At 38.7% G+C, this 14,164-nt stretch overlaps 1 protein-coding gene across 3 annotated transcripts in view; it reads left to right on the top strand.

Annotated features, from left to right (window-relative positions):
• LOC122558851 (twinfilin-2) overlaps nucleotides 1–14,164 on the top strand; it is a 151,401-nt gene that overhangs the window by 113,546 nt on the left and 23,691 nt on the right. For 2 of the 3 annotated variants that reach the window (XM_043707695.1, XM_043707694.1), the window contains one exon: nucleotides 8,707–8,724. The exons of the other annotated variant lie outside the window; for it this stretch is intronic. In XM_043707695.1, the coding sequence (XP_043563630.1) occupies nucleotides 8,707–8,724 (18 nt within the window). The remainder of the gene's footprint in view (nucleotides 1–8,706; nucleotides 8,725–14,164) is intronic. 3 annotated transcript variants of the gene reach the window in all.

Below are 14,164 nucleotides of genomic sequence, written 5' to 3'. Positions count from 1 at the left end.
CAATCTTCTTCTTGACCTCTCCGCCCCCACCCCACTCCGGCCTTTCACCCTCACCTTGACCTCCCTCCACGTATCGCAATTCCAACGCCCCTCCCCCAAATCCCTCCTCCCTCCTTTTTATCTTAGCCTGCTGGACAAACTTTCCTCATTCCCGAAGAAGGGCTTATGCCCGAAACGTCGATTCTCCTGTTCCCTGGATGCTGCCTGACCTGCTGCGCTTTTCCAGCAACATATTTTCAGCTCTGATCTCCAGAATCTGCAGTCCTCACTTTCTCCACATGGTTACAGCTGCCTAGTTTTTAAATTTTGCAATGATATCAACCGTATCTACTTAGCCTTTAAGCTGCAGGGATGTGTACCACGCAGTAATTGGGAATATGCCATGCACAGGACAAACAGTCTTATACCAATAATAATCCTTTCAAGATACACATGCTGCTTCACTGTACACCAATGTTAAAAAGACTACATAGTGTGAGAAACAGCCTGTGCGCAACAAAGGGGAATTAATAAGAACTTTGGTGTCTACTAGTTTAAATCCAATATTTTCTCAATTTTCTATTATTTAGAATATATACATTTCACCAAGATTCAATGAAATGTGTGTATTCCAATGTAATTGGGAGCACTGGAATTACTTGTTCAACCCGACTCCATACGCGGGAAAAGGTTCACACTGTCAACCCTATCTAACCCCCTAATCAATCCAATATTTTCTCAATTTTCTATTATTTAGAATATATACATTTCACCAAGGTTCAATGAAATGTGTGTATTCCAATGTAATTGGGAGCACTGGAATTACTTGTTCAATACTCTCGTGTAACCTCCGATCTGCGCTTACCCTAATAATGCTATGGAGATCACAGGCTAGTCACATGGGGAAATGCATGCATGTAGATTTAAGTAGAAATAATGTTCTGGAACACCGTATCATCCTCACCAGTGTCTCAGAACACTCTTGTAATCTGTGTTTTATACTTCAAGATAACCTGAAGATTTACAACTCAGTGGAATCTATTCAGCCCAGCACCCCTATCCACCAAGGAGGTTCACAATCACTGATTTTATTACAGGAATCTGTTTTGTCCACGGGGGACAATTTTAAGTTCTGGTCTACTATTCCAATAGCAAAGAGTTACTCATTATTTTCAGGTCCCAATCTCATTTAAATTTGATAAGCAAATTCTGTGAAACTGAACAGATATTCCTGGTGTAGCACACTCCTGCATCCCTTTTAGAATTGTACCTCTTATGTTATACCATCTGTCCTTGTTCTTCATTCCAAAATGCACCACCTCACAGTTCTCTGCATTGTACTTCATTTGACACGAATTCTGGATGCCTAACTACATTCGCAATGACACAGCAGGGTGGAAGAAAGTTAACAGGATATTTTGTACCAGGAGGCTGTCAAACCCCGTAAGAAAGGGCCTTACGATTTGATCAGTGGCAGGGAAAGTGGAGTATGCCTACAGCTGAGCCAGGTAAAGAAACCTCGAGGGCAAAAGTTCAGGAGCCTCAGCCTTTTTAGTTATCCAAGAGATTTGATGTACTTTATTTTGGATGAGAGTGAAGGCTGCATGGTGAATGAACTAACCATGGCACTGGTATGGGAAGCCATTCAAGTGACAGGAGCCAAAATGAAAGTTGTGATATTAGGGGAAAGCCCACATCCTATGAATAAATAAAACAAAAACAAGGTGGAGGATGGCTATATTAATTAATTATGATATTTACATGATAGAGTGGGATGACCTAAATTCAGGAAACCAGGGTGCAGAAGAGATTTGTGCGGAGCTGAGAAATGATAAAGGCAAGAAGATACTTGTGGGAGTAATAGAGAGGCCTCATAAAAAGTAAATACGCAGTAGGGTGGAGTATAAGAAATAATGGGAGTTTGTCTATAGTTGTGGGGAATTATAAACTGCATATAAACTCAAAAATCAGATGAGCAAAAGAGCCTGGAGGAGGAGTTCACAGAATGTTTTTGGGATAATTTCTTGGAATACCATGTTCTGGAGCCAATCAAATAGCAGGCTATACAACAGTGGATCTAATTATGTCAGCATAAAAGCAGAGTTAACTAATGAGAACTGGCAAATTTAGGGATAGTACAGTAGAGGTGCAGTGCAGACAATTAAATATATATTAATACATAGAATAGATACAGTCCAGTGAGAGAGAAATTTCCAAGAGGAAATCTCATCATCAGTGTGTCCTCTAAGCCATGTACCTGTATATGTGTGTATTGTCAGTTACAGCAATAATCTTTTCCACAATAACTTTGTGGCATTTTACCAAATGCCTTCTGGAAAGCTAAATCCATCCACTGCCTGCTCTTTATTTACAGCACATGTTACTTTGTTACAGAACTCCAATAAATTGGTTAATTGTGATTTCCCTTCCAAAGGAACCTTCCACATCCATCAGAGATTTACCTTCCACACATCATTTACTGTATCCATTGCTCCCGATGCAGTCTCCTTTACATTAGGGAGACAGGACACCTACTTGCAGAACCCTTCAAAGAACATCTTTGGGACACACACACGAAGCAACCCCACTGACCCGTGGCCAAACACTTTAACTCCCTTTCCCACTCTGCCAAGGACATGCAGGTGCTAGGTCTCCTCCATCGCCGAACCCTAACCACCCAATCCCTGGAGGAAAAACACCTCATCTCCTGCCTTAGGACCCACCAACCATACAAGGATTAATGTGGCTTTCACCAGTTTCCTCATTTCCCCTCCCCCCACCACCTCACAAGCCTCATTCCTGATAAAGGGCTTATGCCCAAAACGTCGATTCTCCTACTCCTCGGATGCTGCCTAACATGCTGTGCTTTTCCAACACCATACTCTCGACTCTTCACAAAATCATGTTGACTCTACCTGACTACCTTGAACATTTCTACGTGCCTGCCTATAAAATCTTCTAATACAGACCTCAGAAGCCCATAAAGCCTGGAAGAAAATTAGAGGAAACACTGCCAATTATCTGTGGTTAACTATAATAGTTCAAGATAATATCAAATTAAAAGAAAAAGCATAAAATTGTACAAAGATTGGTGGAAAATTCAAAAAGAATGACTAAAAGATTAATGTCAAGGGAAATTAGAGTATGAGAGAAAGCCATCTAGAAAAATAAGAACAGATAATAATAGCTCCTTTGATAATTTTGAAAAAAGTAAGTGTTAATCCAATAGAATGAGAATCTAGCAAATTAATGCCAGAAAATAAAAATATGGCAGATAAGTTGATCAGGTATTTTGCATCAGTCTTCACTATAGAGGATACAGGTAACATCCCAGGAAATGTAATCGAGAGAGAAAGTCGAAATATACAATCATCAGGAAAGTGGTGCTGAGAAAATTGTTGGAGTTGCATGCTGATAAATTCCTAAGTTCTGATGGACTTCAATCTAGAGTATTAAAAGATATGCCTAATGAGATAGTTGATGCATTGGATCTAATTTTAGAAAGCTCCCTAGATTCGAGAAAGTTTGCATTAGATTAGAAAATAATGAATGTAACTCCTTCGTTGAAAAAGAGAGACAGAAAGTCGCAAGCTAAATGCCACTTAACTTAGCATCTGTCATAGGGAAGATGTTAGAAGCTATTATTAAAGATTTTATAGCAGGTCACTTAGAAATATTCAAGGTAATCAGGCAGAGTCAATATGATTTTGTGAAAGTGAAATCATGCTTAACCAGATTATTGGAGTTCTTTGAAGAAGTAACATATGCTGTAGATAAAGGTGAGGCAGTAGACAGACTGTACTTAGCTTTCCAGAAGGCACTTGATAAAATGCCATGTAAAGATTATTATAGAAAATTAAAGCCCATGGTGTAGAAGATTGGATAACTAACAGGAAATTGAATTGACACAAATGAGCCTTTTGATCAGCAAAGTGTAATGAATAGGGAGCCACAAGGATTAGTGCTGAAAACTTTTACTATTTAGGTAAATGGCATGATGCTAAATTTGCTGATGATTCAGAGATAGTTACGAAGCCGGTTGTGAGGAGGACATGAGGTGGCTACAAAATGATATAGAGAGGTTAAATGAATGTGCAACAATCTCTCAAATGGAGTATAATGTGGGAAATCATGCAATTATCCATGTGGTGGAAAGAATAAAAATTTAAGCATATTACCAAACTGATAGTAGATTGCAAAGTTGTGAGATGCAGAGGGATCGGAGTGTCCAAGAATAAATAATTGAGTGCATATCAATTTGACAGAAATGTAATAAGTCTTGTTTGTGGTGTGTGTTTGTGTGTATCTATTTGGTTTTCATGTTACAAATTATTTTGCTCTGTACTGTTGTCCTGACTGCAGTAGTGGTGAATCCTGCATGTCTGTCAGTAGTTGTGTTTCTGCTACTACTTCGTGTTTTGCAAGGATTGTTTTCAATGCAATTGTAATTTTATGTATCTAACTTTAATTGAGAACAAAACTCAATCAGTGCAATTCTTTAGAAAGGGTTGACTATCCTTGGATCCCCCTCATGACTTTAAACAATCAAATGAAAGCAAAGACCTGGGAGCAGATAACCAATCTTTCCTATGAACCTTCACAAAATTCAGCCAATATAAATAGAATATGTATTGTGTAGAGAAGATGCTGTTGAAAGAGGGCTCCAATTTGATGCAGTTAAACTCTAACCCCAGTTAATAAATATGGCTCATCTGACCTATCCTTACTCAACATCCACACCTGCAGACCATTGGATATTGATCATGAAAGGGAAATGACTGACTTTTTATCACCCCCTCTTCTGCCTGTCCTCTTCCTAAGCCATTTGTGGGTATCTTTATTGCAGCCCCAGTTATGATTAGGTAACATTACACTGATTATGAATGGAATCTGGTCAGTTTGGCTCAGTACTTTGTATCACAGATGGGCAATTGGACAGTATTTATTTAACAACTTCGCATTACTAAATAACAATGTTCCATTGTGTTAACTTCTTCCTTTTCATTTTCACTTTATGCCCCACCCCGGATTGGTTTGAATTGGATTTAATTATCAAATCTTTCCTGTGATTTTCTGTGTGCAATAAAGAATAAAAAAACATTGTAAATTAACTAGGTAGTTGCTGAATTAGTCTGTATCATGAGGCCAATTTTCAGTCCTTTTGCATGGCCACCAGACTACATATAACTTACAAAATTATGACAATGTGACCTTCATACATGTTTTTGACTGGATTGAATTTCAGTCCAAAAACAATGCAACTTTTACCCCAAAAGATGTAATGGGCAAACAAGTGCTCCATCTTCCAAAATAATTTCTGAGAGCCCCAGCTTTGTGCTTTTCTGGCAGTAATAAGAAATGAATGCACAAATGATAAAATATTCATTTCTGTTCTCAAAAATGCTTTATTGGTCTCCTTTGCACTATGGAAATCCAAAGTGTCACTTAGCAAAAAATGTTATGTTTTTTTTAAAACATTTACGAACTTCTGTGACTTGTACCAATTTAACCTTCCTTGTCACTTTTTAGGTAACAGTCTCAACAATTATATATACTGTATTTCCAAATTCATTGATTCTATTCCACTAAAATTATCACACTGTTTCTTGCATGTTTTTAAAGAACATGGAATTTTGAAAATTGGCCTTCTGGTTAGCAATCAGTTCATATGTATTTTATCATGCCTGGAAGGAATGTTTAAATGTGTGCAAGAATTCTTTGTGGAATGTTCATCAGAATGGTACAGGCTGTTTTGAACTATGCAATATGTAGTTGTTCTTCAACCTTGTTACATGTATATGGAATGTTACCTGTGCGTGTTTTTATGTGTTTTAACGTGTATCCTCGGATATAGTTTGTAATCAGTTTCGACCTGTCGGTGCCTACAATTGTATACAGAGAATAAACAATATTAAAAGTAAACTAATTTTTTTAACCTTCTTTTCGGTCAAACATAAAGTTGGTTGAGATTGAGCTCTTGTTCCCAAAAGAAAAGAGCAGTAAAAGGGTACAGCTTTAGAGTTAAATGGCCAAATATCTGGGTAAACAATTAACATCACAATTTGTCATGGAAAGGAATCCAAATTGATTGGGTTAAGCACCCAAACAAGTTACATAAAATATTAATGCTTTCAATGCTCATTCTACCACTAGATGTCAGTATCATGAGCTTCAGAATTGTTATATCCAATTTGTAAATTCTGCTGAATACATATAGAGACAGGAAGTTATCATAATACAAACGGCGTCTTTGACAACAAAAACAAATTGCTGGAAAAACTCAGCACGCCTGGAGTCTATGGAGAGAAATCAGAGTTAATGTTTCGTGTCCAGTGACCATTCTTCATAACAAGTATTATCTTTTCTGCTACTGTATAATGTTACAGTAAATGTAATTAAAATTTCAGAAGTCTAGAACTGCTGCCTCATAATGCCAGGAATGCAGGTTCAATTTCAGCCTTGGGCGACTGTCTATGTGGAGTTTATACATTCTCCCCAGGTCTGCATGGGTTTCCTCCAGGTGTTCCGTTTTCCTCCCACAATCCAAAGTGTGCAGATTAGGTGAATCAGCCATGCTAAATTGTCCATAGTGTTCAGGGTATGTAGGTAGGTGCATTAGTCAGGGGTAAATGTAGAATAATAGGGTAGGTCTGAGTGGGTCAGTGTGGATTTGTTGGGGGTGAAGGCGTGTTTCCACACTGTAGGGATTCTATTCTAGATCTAATGGAGAAGCAATGCTGACCCATTATTAACTTCCGAAAACAATTGCAATCTATGACTGGATTATGAGTTCTCACAGACAGTGAAAGGAAGTGGGCATGAGCTGAAAGTAGCCTTCAGCCAACATGCCGATCTCTCCACTCCTTCGCCATCCAACCCTGACCAATTTCAAAGGTATCTAGGGATGTAAGGCAAGTATGGGAGGAGAGGGGAAGACTATGGGTCTATGTGCAGTAGGATGCCAACATTTATTATTTAGGGGAAGCAGGTGATAGCAATGCAGTTAGGCATGAAAGCCCGCCCCAGCACGCTTGAATGCAACAGTAGCACTGCAATGGAGCTCTCATTCCAATTTCTAATTTAGCATTGAAAGGGCTGGAGGCAATGCATTTCTATTTTTATGTGACCTCCCTCTTACTTAGCTTCCATTGTATCTGATCTATTAAAGTTGGAAAGCCTCTGATTATCCTTCCAATTTCTAGAGCCCATCCAATATCCTGAAGCCTGCCATCTGCCAGTAATTGGTCACTATAACAGACCTCACATTGAGTGACAGTTTCCCATATCACACAGATTTATAACTCATAATTCGACCTGACAGCAAGGTTCCGATGTCTGCAGGCAATATCCTGCATCACTTCACTGCCAGACATCCTGATTATCTTGCAATTAAATAAAGCTAGCCAATCCTTACTATGATCAAATTTCATGAATGCTTATCTCTGTGTATGTAAAACCTTCCATGAAAACAACAAGGGACTGTCAGAACAAAATCTCTGCATTCAGAAATTAATTTCTATTACTCAGTATTCCTTTATAGTGGTTCAAATAATTAGCTACTCAATTGATTGACATATTTATAGAAAATGCTAGTTCAGTAGACTCCTATTGAAACAAAGTCACTTTCAAGAATGTAGACATTTGGTCAAGTCAGTTTCATTTGACACTAGACAGTAAGGACTAAAGCTTATTTTTTTAGCATGGTGAGGGAGACAGAATAGAAATAGAGGACTCTACTCACTCCCTGAACCATTATCTTAGCAATGGATGCCAATTGGCAACCCTTTGATGGGAAGACTGCCAATTAGAGAAGCAGAAGGGGGGCTCCAAGCCCAATTGAGGCTATAAACTAAGGAATCATGTGACAAAGAGAGAGTGCCTTGAACAGGAACTTGGTCATAACTGGAATTGTAAAGGCCCCAACTCTCAGAATCAGCCTTTATTTTTACAGATGGCACAAAAAAGATAAAAGAAAGTGCCATTTTTAAAAACAAAACAGATGTCGGCACATTCCCTGGTAGAATTTGCTGGTACATTCAATTATGGTCCCAGTGCAAGTCTTTCTTTCCACACTTATACAAACTTTTTAATCATTGCTATAAAATACTACCAAACTTTCTTTTTCCACATCCAACACCTAATAAATGCAGTGGGCAACAAAAACTGAATGCAATGGTGTTGTCAATAAACATAATATTATGTGAATTAGTGATTTCACAATGGTAAGCGGATTGCCAATTTCTGAATTCTGTAATTTGGAAGACTGATGTGATGTCATCATACTGCAGACACTACATTATTTTTTGTCAGTACAGAGTTGGAGGTTGGAGCAGTACATCTGATTTGAGAATGTAAAATTCACTCCTGTTTGTTGGCCACTGTCCTGTTCGGCAATGTCAACAGATGAGTCACAGTACTAAGAAAGGAAAAAATTGCACCTGTGACAAACAAAATGTGTACCATCTCCATAAGTGGTCATGTATTATCTTGTTTCACATTGATTTTGTATCTCGTGAGAGGTTTCTCAATTCAGAGCCACGTCATTACCAATAGGCAAATCTCTTGATAAGGCATTCATTACCCTTGTTTATTCCATGAATGGTTGCTAATAATTACTGCAGATCAAACAATGAGAGTCATTGCATTTTCAGTGCCTTATTATTGTAGAACTTTGTGATCATGTTTTTACTTTTTCCTGCATTTTTCCACCTTTCCACATGCCTTCAGGATTCTTCCAGCTCAATGGTAGGTCTTCAGCTCTTCACATTTGTTTCTGTTACTTTATCTGTTTACTACCTACAACACTGCCAGTGATTAAAGAGGATTGAACTGCCTCATAGCTAGTAAATGTTATGTACTAGCTTGGCACCAAAATAAAGATATATATACTCTTTTTAGTGTTTTACTTCAAGAGTAATCCAAGCTATCAGACCAAATCTCCTACCCTACATTCTTGACATCACTTTCGTTAACAGTGAAATTTAACATTGTATATTTAAGTAAACAGTGTGGCTATATTTGTGGAGTTGAAATGCCCATCAGCCATGATTGAATGGCGGAGTGGACTTGATGGGCCAAATGGCCTTACTTCCACTCCTATGTCTTATGGTCTTATGGTCTCATATTCTGTTATGATGCATACTTAGTTGATTTTTTTAACAATGTAATTATAAAAGCAGTAGATGCTAAGTTTTCATATACAGGAAAGTAGAAAAAACTTACTGATTAGTGTACTCACTTACAGCAGGGCATTCTTTCCTTTCTCACTCCAGATTGTCTGACTTTTCTCTACCTCTGAAATCTATTTAGTAGCCGAACTGTGACATAACAAACTGAGCACCAACATGATATTTCAATAGATTTTTGGAAGCAGGCTATTTCAGGGTATCTGAGGTGCAGGAAAATTGACGTTTCAGATAAAAGTCCTTCATTGGGAAGGGCTGATGAAGGGCTTTTGCCCGAAAGGTTGATTTTCCCGCTCCTCGGATGCTGCCTGACCTGCTGTGCGTTTCCAGCACCACACTAATCTTGACTCTAATCTCCAGCATCTGTGATTTAGTGCCTATTTCAGGATATCTGCCTGCTTAAAATCTTCTCAGTACAACCAAGACCTTTTTCCACCTGATTAGATCCCTGTCATCTTACCCTTATTTAAATAACATTCTCCTGTTGTTCACAGCACTACCAACAAGTCCAAGAGCATACAAGCCCTTTCTAATCCCCAAAGGTGTTTGTGTTTGATTTATCCCTATAACCACCATTCCCATTCCAGCCTGGTCTTTATGCATCTCCCTTTTGAAAGAGGGATTGTCTTGCATAAATGTCTTTCAGACATTAGTTGTTGGAATATCATCTTAAAATTGCTGGTCTCAATGATCTTAAACTAGCACTCTCTAACTCTCTGCCTGTGTCTCAGTCAAATGGCCTGCATACCTTTGCATAATTTCTGTCTTTTCATTTGTTTTTCCTCATCTGTAACGTGAGAAACCCATGCCAGACCAAGGCAACCTACTACAAGGCCACTGCAAATATTATGCTCTGATCAAAAGCAAAGGATTTCATTTATATAGCATCTAACATTATCAAGATCATCTGAAAGTGCTGCACAGCCAGTGAAGTACCTTTGAAGTGTAGTCACTATTTTAATGTTGGAAATATGGCAGCCAAGTGGTGCACAGCAAGCTCCCATAAGCAGTATTGTGAGAATAACCAGATATCAGTTTGAATGGCACTGATTGAGGAACAAATATTGAACAGAGCATTGAGGAATTACTGCCATGTTCTTCTTCAAAGTAGTTGTATAAGACCTGTCACACTTAACGTGGACCTGATCTTGGTTTAACACCTCATCTGAAAAGTAAAACTTCCTACAGTGCAGCATTCCGTCAGTCCTGCACTGAAGTGTTGCCTACGAGGTTTCTGCTTAGCCCTCTTGTGGGATATGAGCCGGTGACCTCTGACTCAGGCGAGAGAAATATACCCACTAAGTCACGGGTGGATACCTAATTCAACAGTAATATCGCGCTGGCACATGATGATGACATGACAGACTCCAACATAATCTCCAGTAAAGCAATTTGACCAGATAGGTTTTGGAGCTCGATGTCAAATATAATAGCTATGTCCAAGATGGGATGTACAATTTAAAACAACTATAATTCTTACCATATGATTAAAAAAAATTAATGCCAATTTCAGAATGCACCAGTAAATTAAAAAGCACTTGAACCAGTATCAGTCAGATTTTGTCAACTGGGAATCTGTATCTCCATAGGAGCCCACAAGAATATTTCAAAGAGTCCATAAGAAGTAACCAGTGGAAATCCACATTTTGTCCTTTGTCTCATCCTGCTGCCCTCCTGACTAGAACTCTTTGCTTAATCTGCCTTGCTGAGTCAGATGTGGCCAGTCTGGTTGCTTAGATTATTCAGCCCATTATATGAGAGAGTCAGTGCTGTGATGAATGGGTACAGGTCGGGGACCATTGTTTTGCACTTGCCACAGCAGGGCAGAATGAGGATGTTCCGGTTCAGAGAGAAAGCAAGAGACACACCAGCAATGAACTAAGGGAGTATGTGAAGTCACCAACAGTAGTTTGATAAAGCCGGTAGATTTCTCAATTAATTTAGGCAAAAGCAACAGACAATGAATAATAAATGAGCGGCTGCCACTAAAGGAGGCTTCTTTCATATGTCCACCCACTATGTTACCCAATGCATGGGTGATATCCTCCATGGATTGGTCTTCAACTTGATAGTAGTGGGAAAAAAAAGACTACATCTAATTTCCAATTAACAAGCTAAAGGGTGTGAACTTACAGTTGTGTTTTAAAGTTATCTGTGCAGTAATAGACTTAATGACTGCATATATTAGACATGGCTTTTCTCTTTCAAAGATGTAACCTGACTATCACAAGCATTATGGAAGTTCATTCATACTCCTGAAACAATGTGGTGAATGCAGCAATGCTGATGCACTGTCTTAACTTTGTTTATCATCTTAAGTTAATTGGACCCTGGACAACAGTGCACTAAAATCTACCAAACCGTGCATCAGTAAAGAGGAACATCTCTTAATTCCATATCACTGTTTTAAACAGTGTGTGTTAAGAAAGATTATTTTTCTTAAAGATCCCCTTGCACTTTAATACCTTTAACATAATAATAACTTCACAAGAGCATTATAAAGTAAAATTTAACACCATGCCATATTGGGTCAGTAGCCAAAAAGCTTGCTCAAAAAGGTAACTTCTAAAGGGCATTTTAAAAGAAGAATAAAGATCAGAGATGTTTATTAAAGGAATTCCAGAGCTGACGGCCTCTGCAGCTAAAGGCAGAGCCATTAGTGGCAGAGCAATTAGAATTGTTTTGCACTTGCCACAGCAGGGCAGAATGAGGATGTTCCGGTTCAGAGAGAAAGCAAGAGACACACCAGCAATGAACTAAGGGAGTATGTGAAGTCACCAACAGTAGTTTGATAAAGCCGGTAGATTTCTCAATTAATTTAGGCAAAAGCAACAGACAATGAATAATAAATGAGCGGCTGCCACTAAAGGAGGCTTCTTTCATATGTCCACCCACTATGTTACCCAATGCATGGGTGATATCCTCCATGGTCTAGAGATGGTCTAGAAGTCAGAACTTAGATGTGTTCAGATATCTCAATGGGTTGTGGGACTGGAGGAGCTTACTGAGAAAGGGAGGGGTGAGAAATTTAAATTCAAGGTGTTCCTTCACTGGAATCCAATTATTGCTCAACAATTTATTGGAAATATAGGAAAACATTGGAAAAGTTGAGACAGCAAAGGTATTCACTCATTACCACCCTGGTCATTAAGTGATCAATCCTCTAGTCATACAAAATGAACAAATTGAAAATAATAACAAATGTAAATGTTTTAATTGTGTAACTAACTTTTGTACAGAAAACAAGACTTGTGTTACAGGGGGTCCATGGAATTTTTATAGCATTGGAGAGGGAACTCTCAGAAGCGTAAATGTTATCAATCATTGATGCAGAGCAGGTCTTATTTTGCAGACAACCAACAAGTCACCACTGAGTTAATCATTTTTAACAGGAACTCTAATTCTGGCTATTTTAAAATTTGGCTTTTTTCCCTGTAAGGTCAGTTTTGTTCCTTCCCTGCACAACAGATGAGCAGAGTTGTTTACAAGTAGGACTTGCACTAAAAAGAAATTGTCACCTTGATTTTTTGTGAGAAAGCTGTTTGAACCTATTTTAAATAATTTAGTTCTTTTTTAAGCTTTCCACAAATATATTAAAAGAAATCAAATAACTTTGGTAAACAAATCACACTGTACTCTTAGCTTTGCAGAATAGAAACTGGGAGAGGAAGGACATTTTTAGTTATAGTTTTAATTTGTTTTTCAGCCAAAAAGTGCAGCTTCCTTTTTTCATAAAAGTAGAAAATGCTTGAGACACTTAGCAGATCAAGCATTAGTGGAGAAAAAGAAACAGTTAGTGTTTCAGACTTCTGATGAAAGTTCAACAATTCTTGTTTCTTTCTCTGCTGAGCATATCCAGTATTTTCTATTTTTATTTCAAGTTTACAGCATCTGCCTTATTCTGCTTTTCCTTTACTTAACTACATCCTGTAAAAGGTAACCTATCACTGGCAAGGCCCACAGTTGCTGCTCATCTTCAATTACCCTTGAGAATGTGGAGAAGAGCCATCATCTTGTAATACAATCATTGTATTGGTGATGGTACTGTCACAGTGCTGTTATGGAGGAAGTTCCATGACTTAGATCCAGCAATGATAGATGAAGGGTTGGATGGCCATGGATGATGGAATTTCTATAAACTAAAATTTCTGTCCTGCCCTTAATGTATTCACTCTTGTCGAGGGTTTGACAGAGACGCTGGAGCTTTTTTCCCTGGATCATTGGAGGCTGAGGGGTGACCTTATAGAGGTTTTTAAAATCATAGGATGAATAGCCAAGGTCTCTTCTCCATGGTCCCAAATTAGAGGGCCTAGGTTTAAGATGAGAAGGGAAAGGTTTTAAAGAGAGCTGAGGGGCAACGTTTTCACACAGAGGTTGGTGCGTGTATGAAACAAGGAGGATGCCAGAGGAAGTGGTGGAGGCTAGTATAATTAAACATTTCAAAGGCACCTAAATGGATATATGAATAGGAAGAGTTTAGAGAGATATGGGCCAAATGCTGGAAAATGGGACTAGATTAATTTAGAATATCTGATCAGCATGGACGAGTTTGACTAAAGGGTCTGTTTCCGTGCTGGACAACTCTGTGACTCTATAACACTGTTTTCACTCATGTATATTAATTGCTGTTCATCCAAATATTGCCAATGTATTTGACCACAGAGGGTTAGCACAATTTTGATCCTCCCCCCCGCCCCCGACCTATCACCTTCATCCCCTCCCCCACTCACCTATTTTACTCTATGCTACTTTCTCCCCACCCTCCTCTAGCTTATCTCTCCACGCTTCAGGCTGTCTGCCTTTATTCCTGATTAAGGGCTTTTGCCCGAAATGTCGATTTTACTGCTCCTTGGATGCTGCCTGAACTACTGTGCTGTTCCAGCACCACTAATCCAGAATCTGGTTTCCAGCATCTGCAGTCATTGTTTTTACCTAGTTGATTTTAACCCTACAAGCCTGACCACCCTGTCTCAGCATGTTTCTGCCCCACTGAACTCATC

This window comes from Chiloscyllium plagiosum, chromosome 18 (genome assembly GCF_004010195.1).
Source record: "Chiloscyllium plagiosum isolate BGI_BamShark_2017 chromosome 18, ASM401019v2, whole genome shotgun sequence".
Classification (NCBI taxonomy): Eukaryota; Metazoa; Chordata; class Chondrichthyes; order Orectolobiformes; family Hemiscylliidae; genus Chiloscyllium; species Chiloscyllium plagiosum.
The sequence above is the reverse complement of the archived record's forward strand: the minus strand, read 5'-3'. Positions and strand labels throughout refer to the sequence as shown.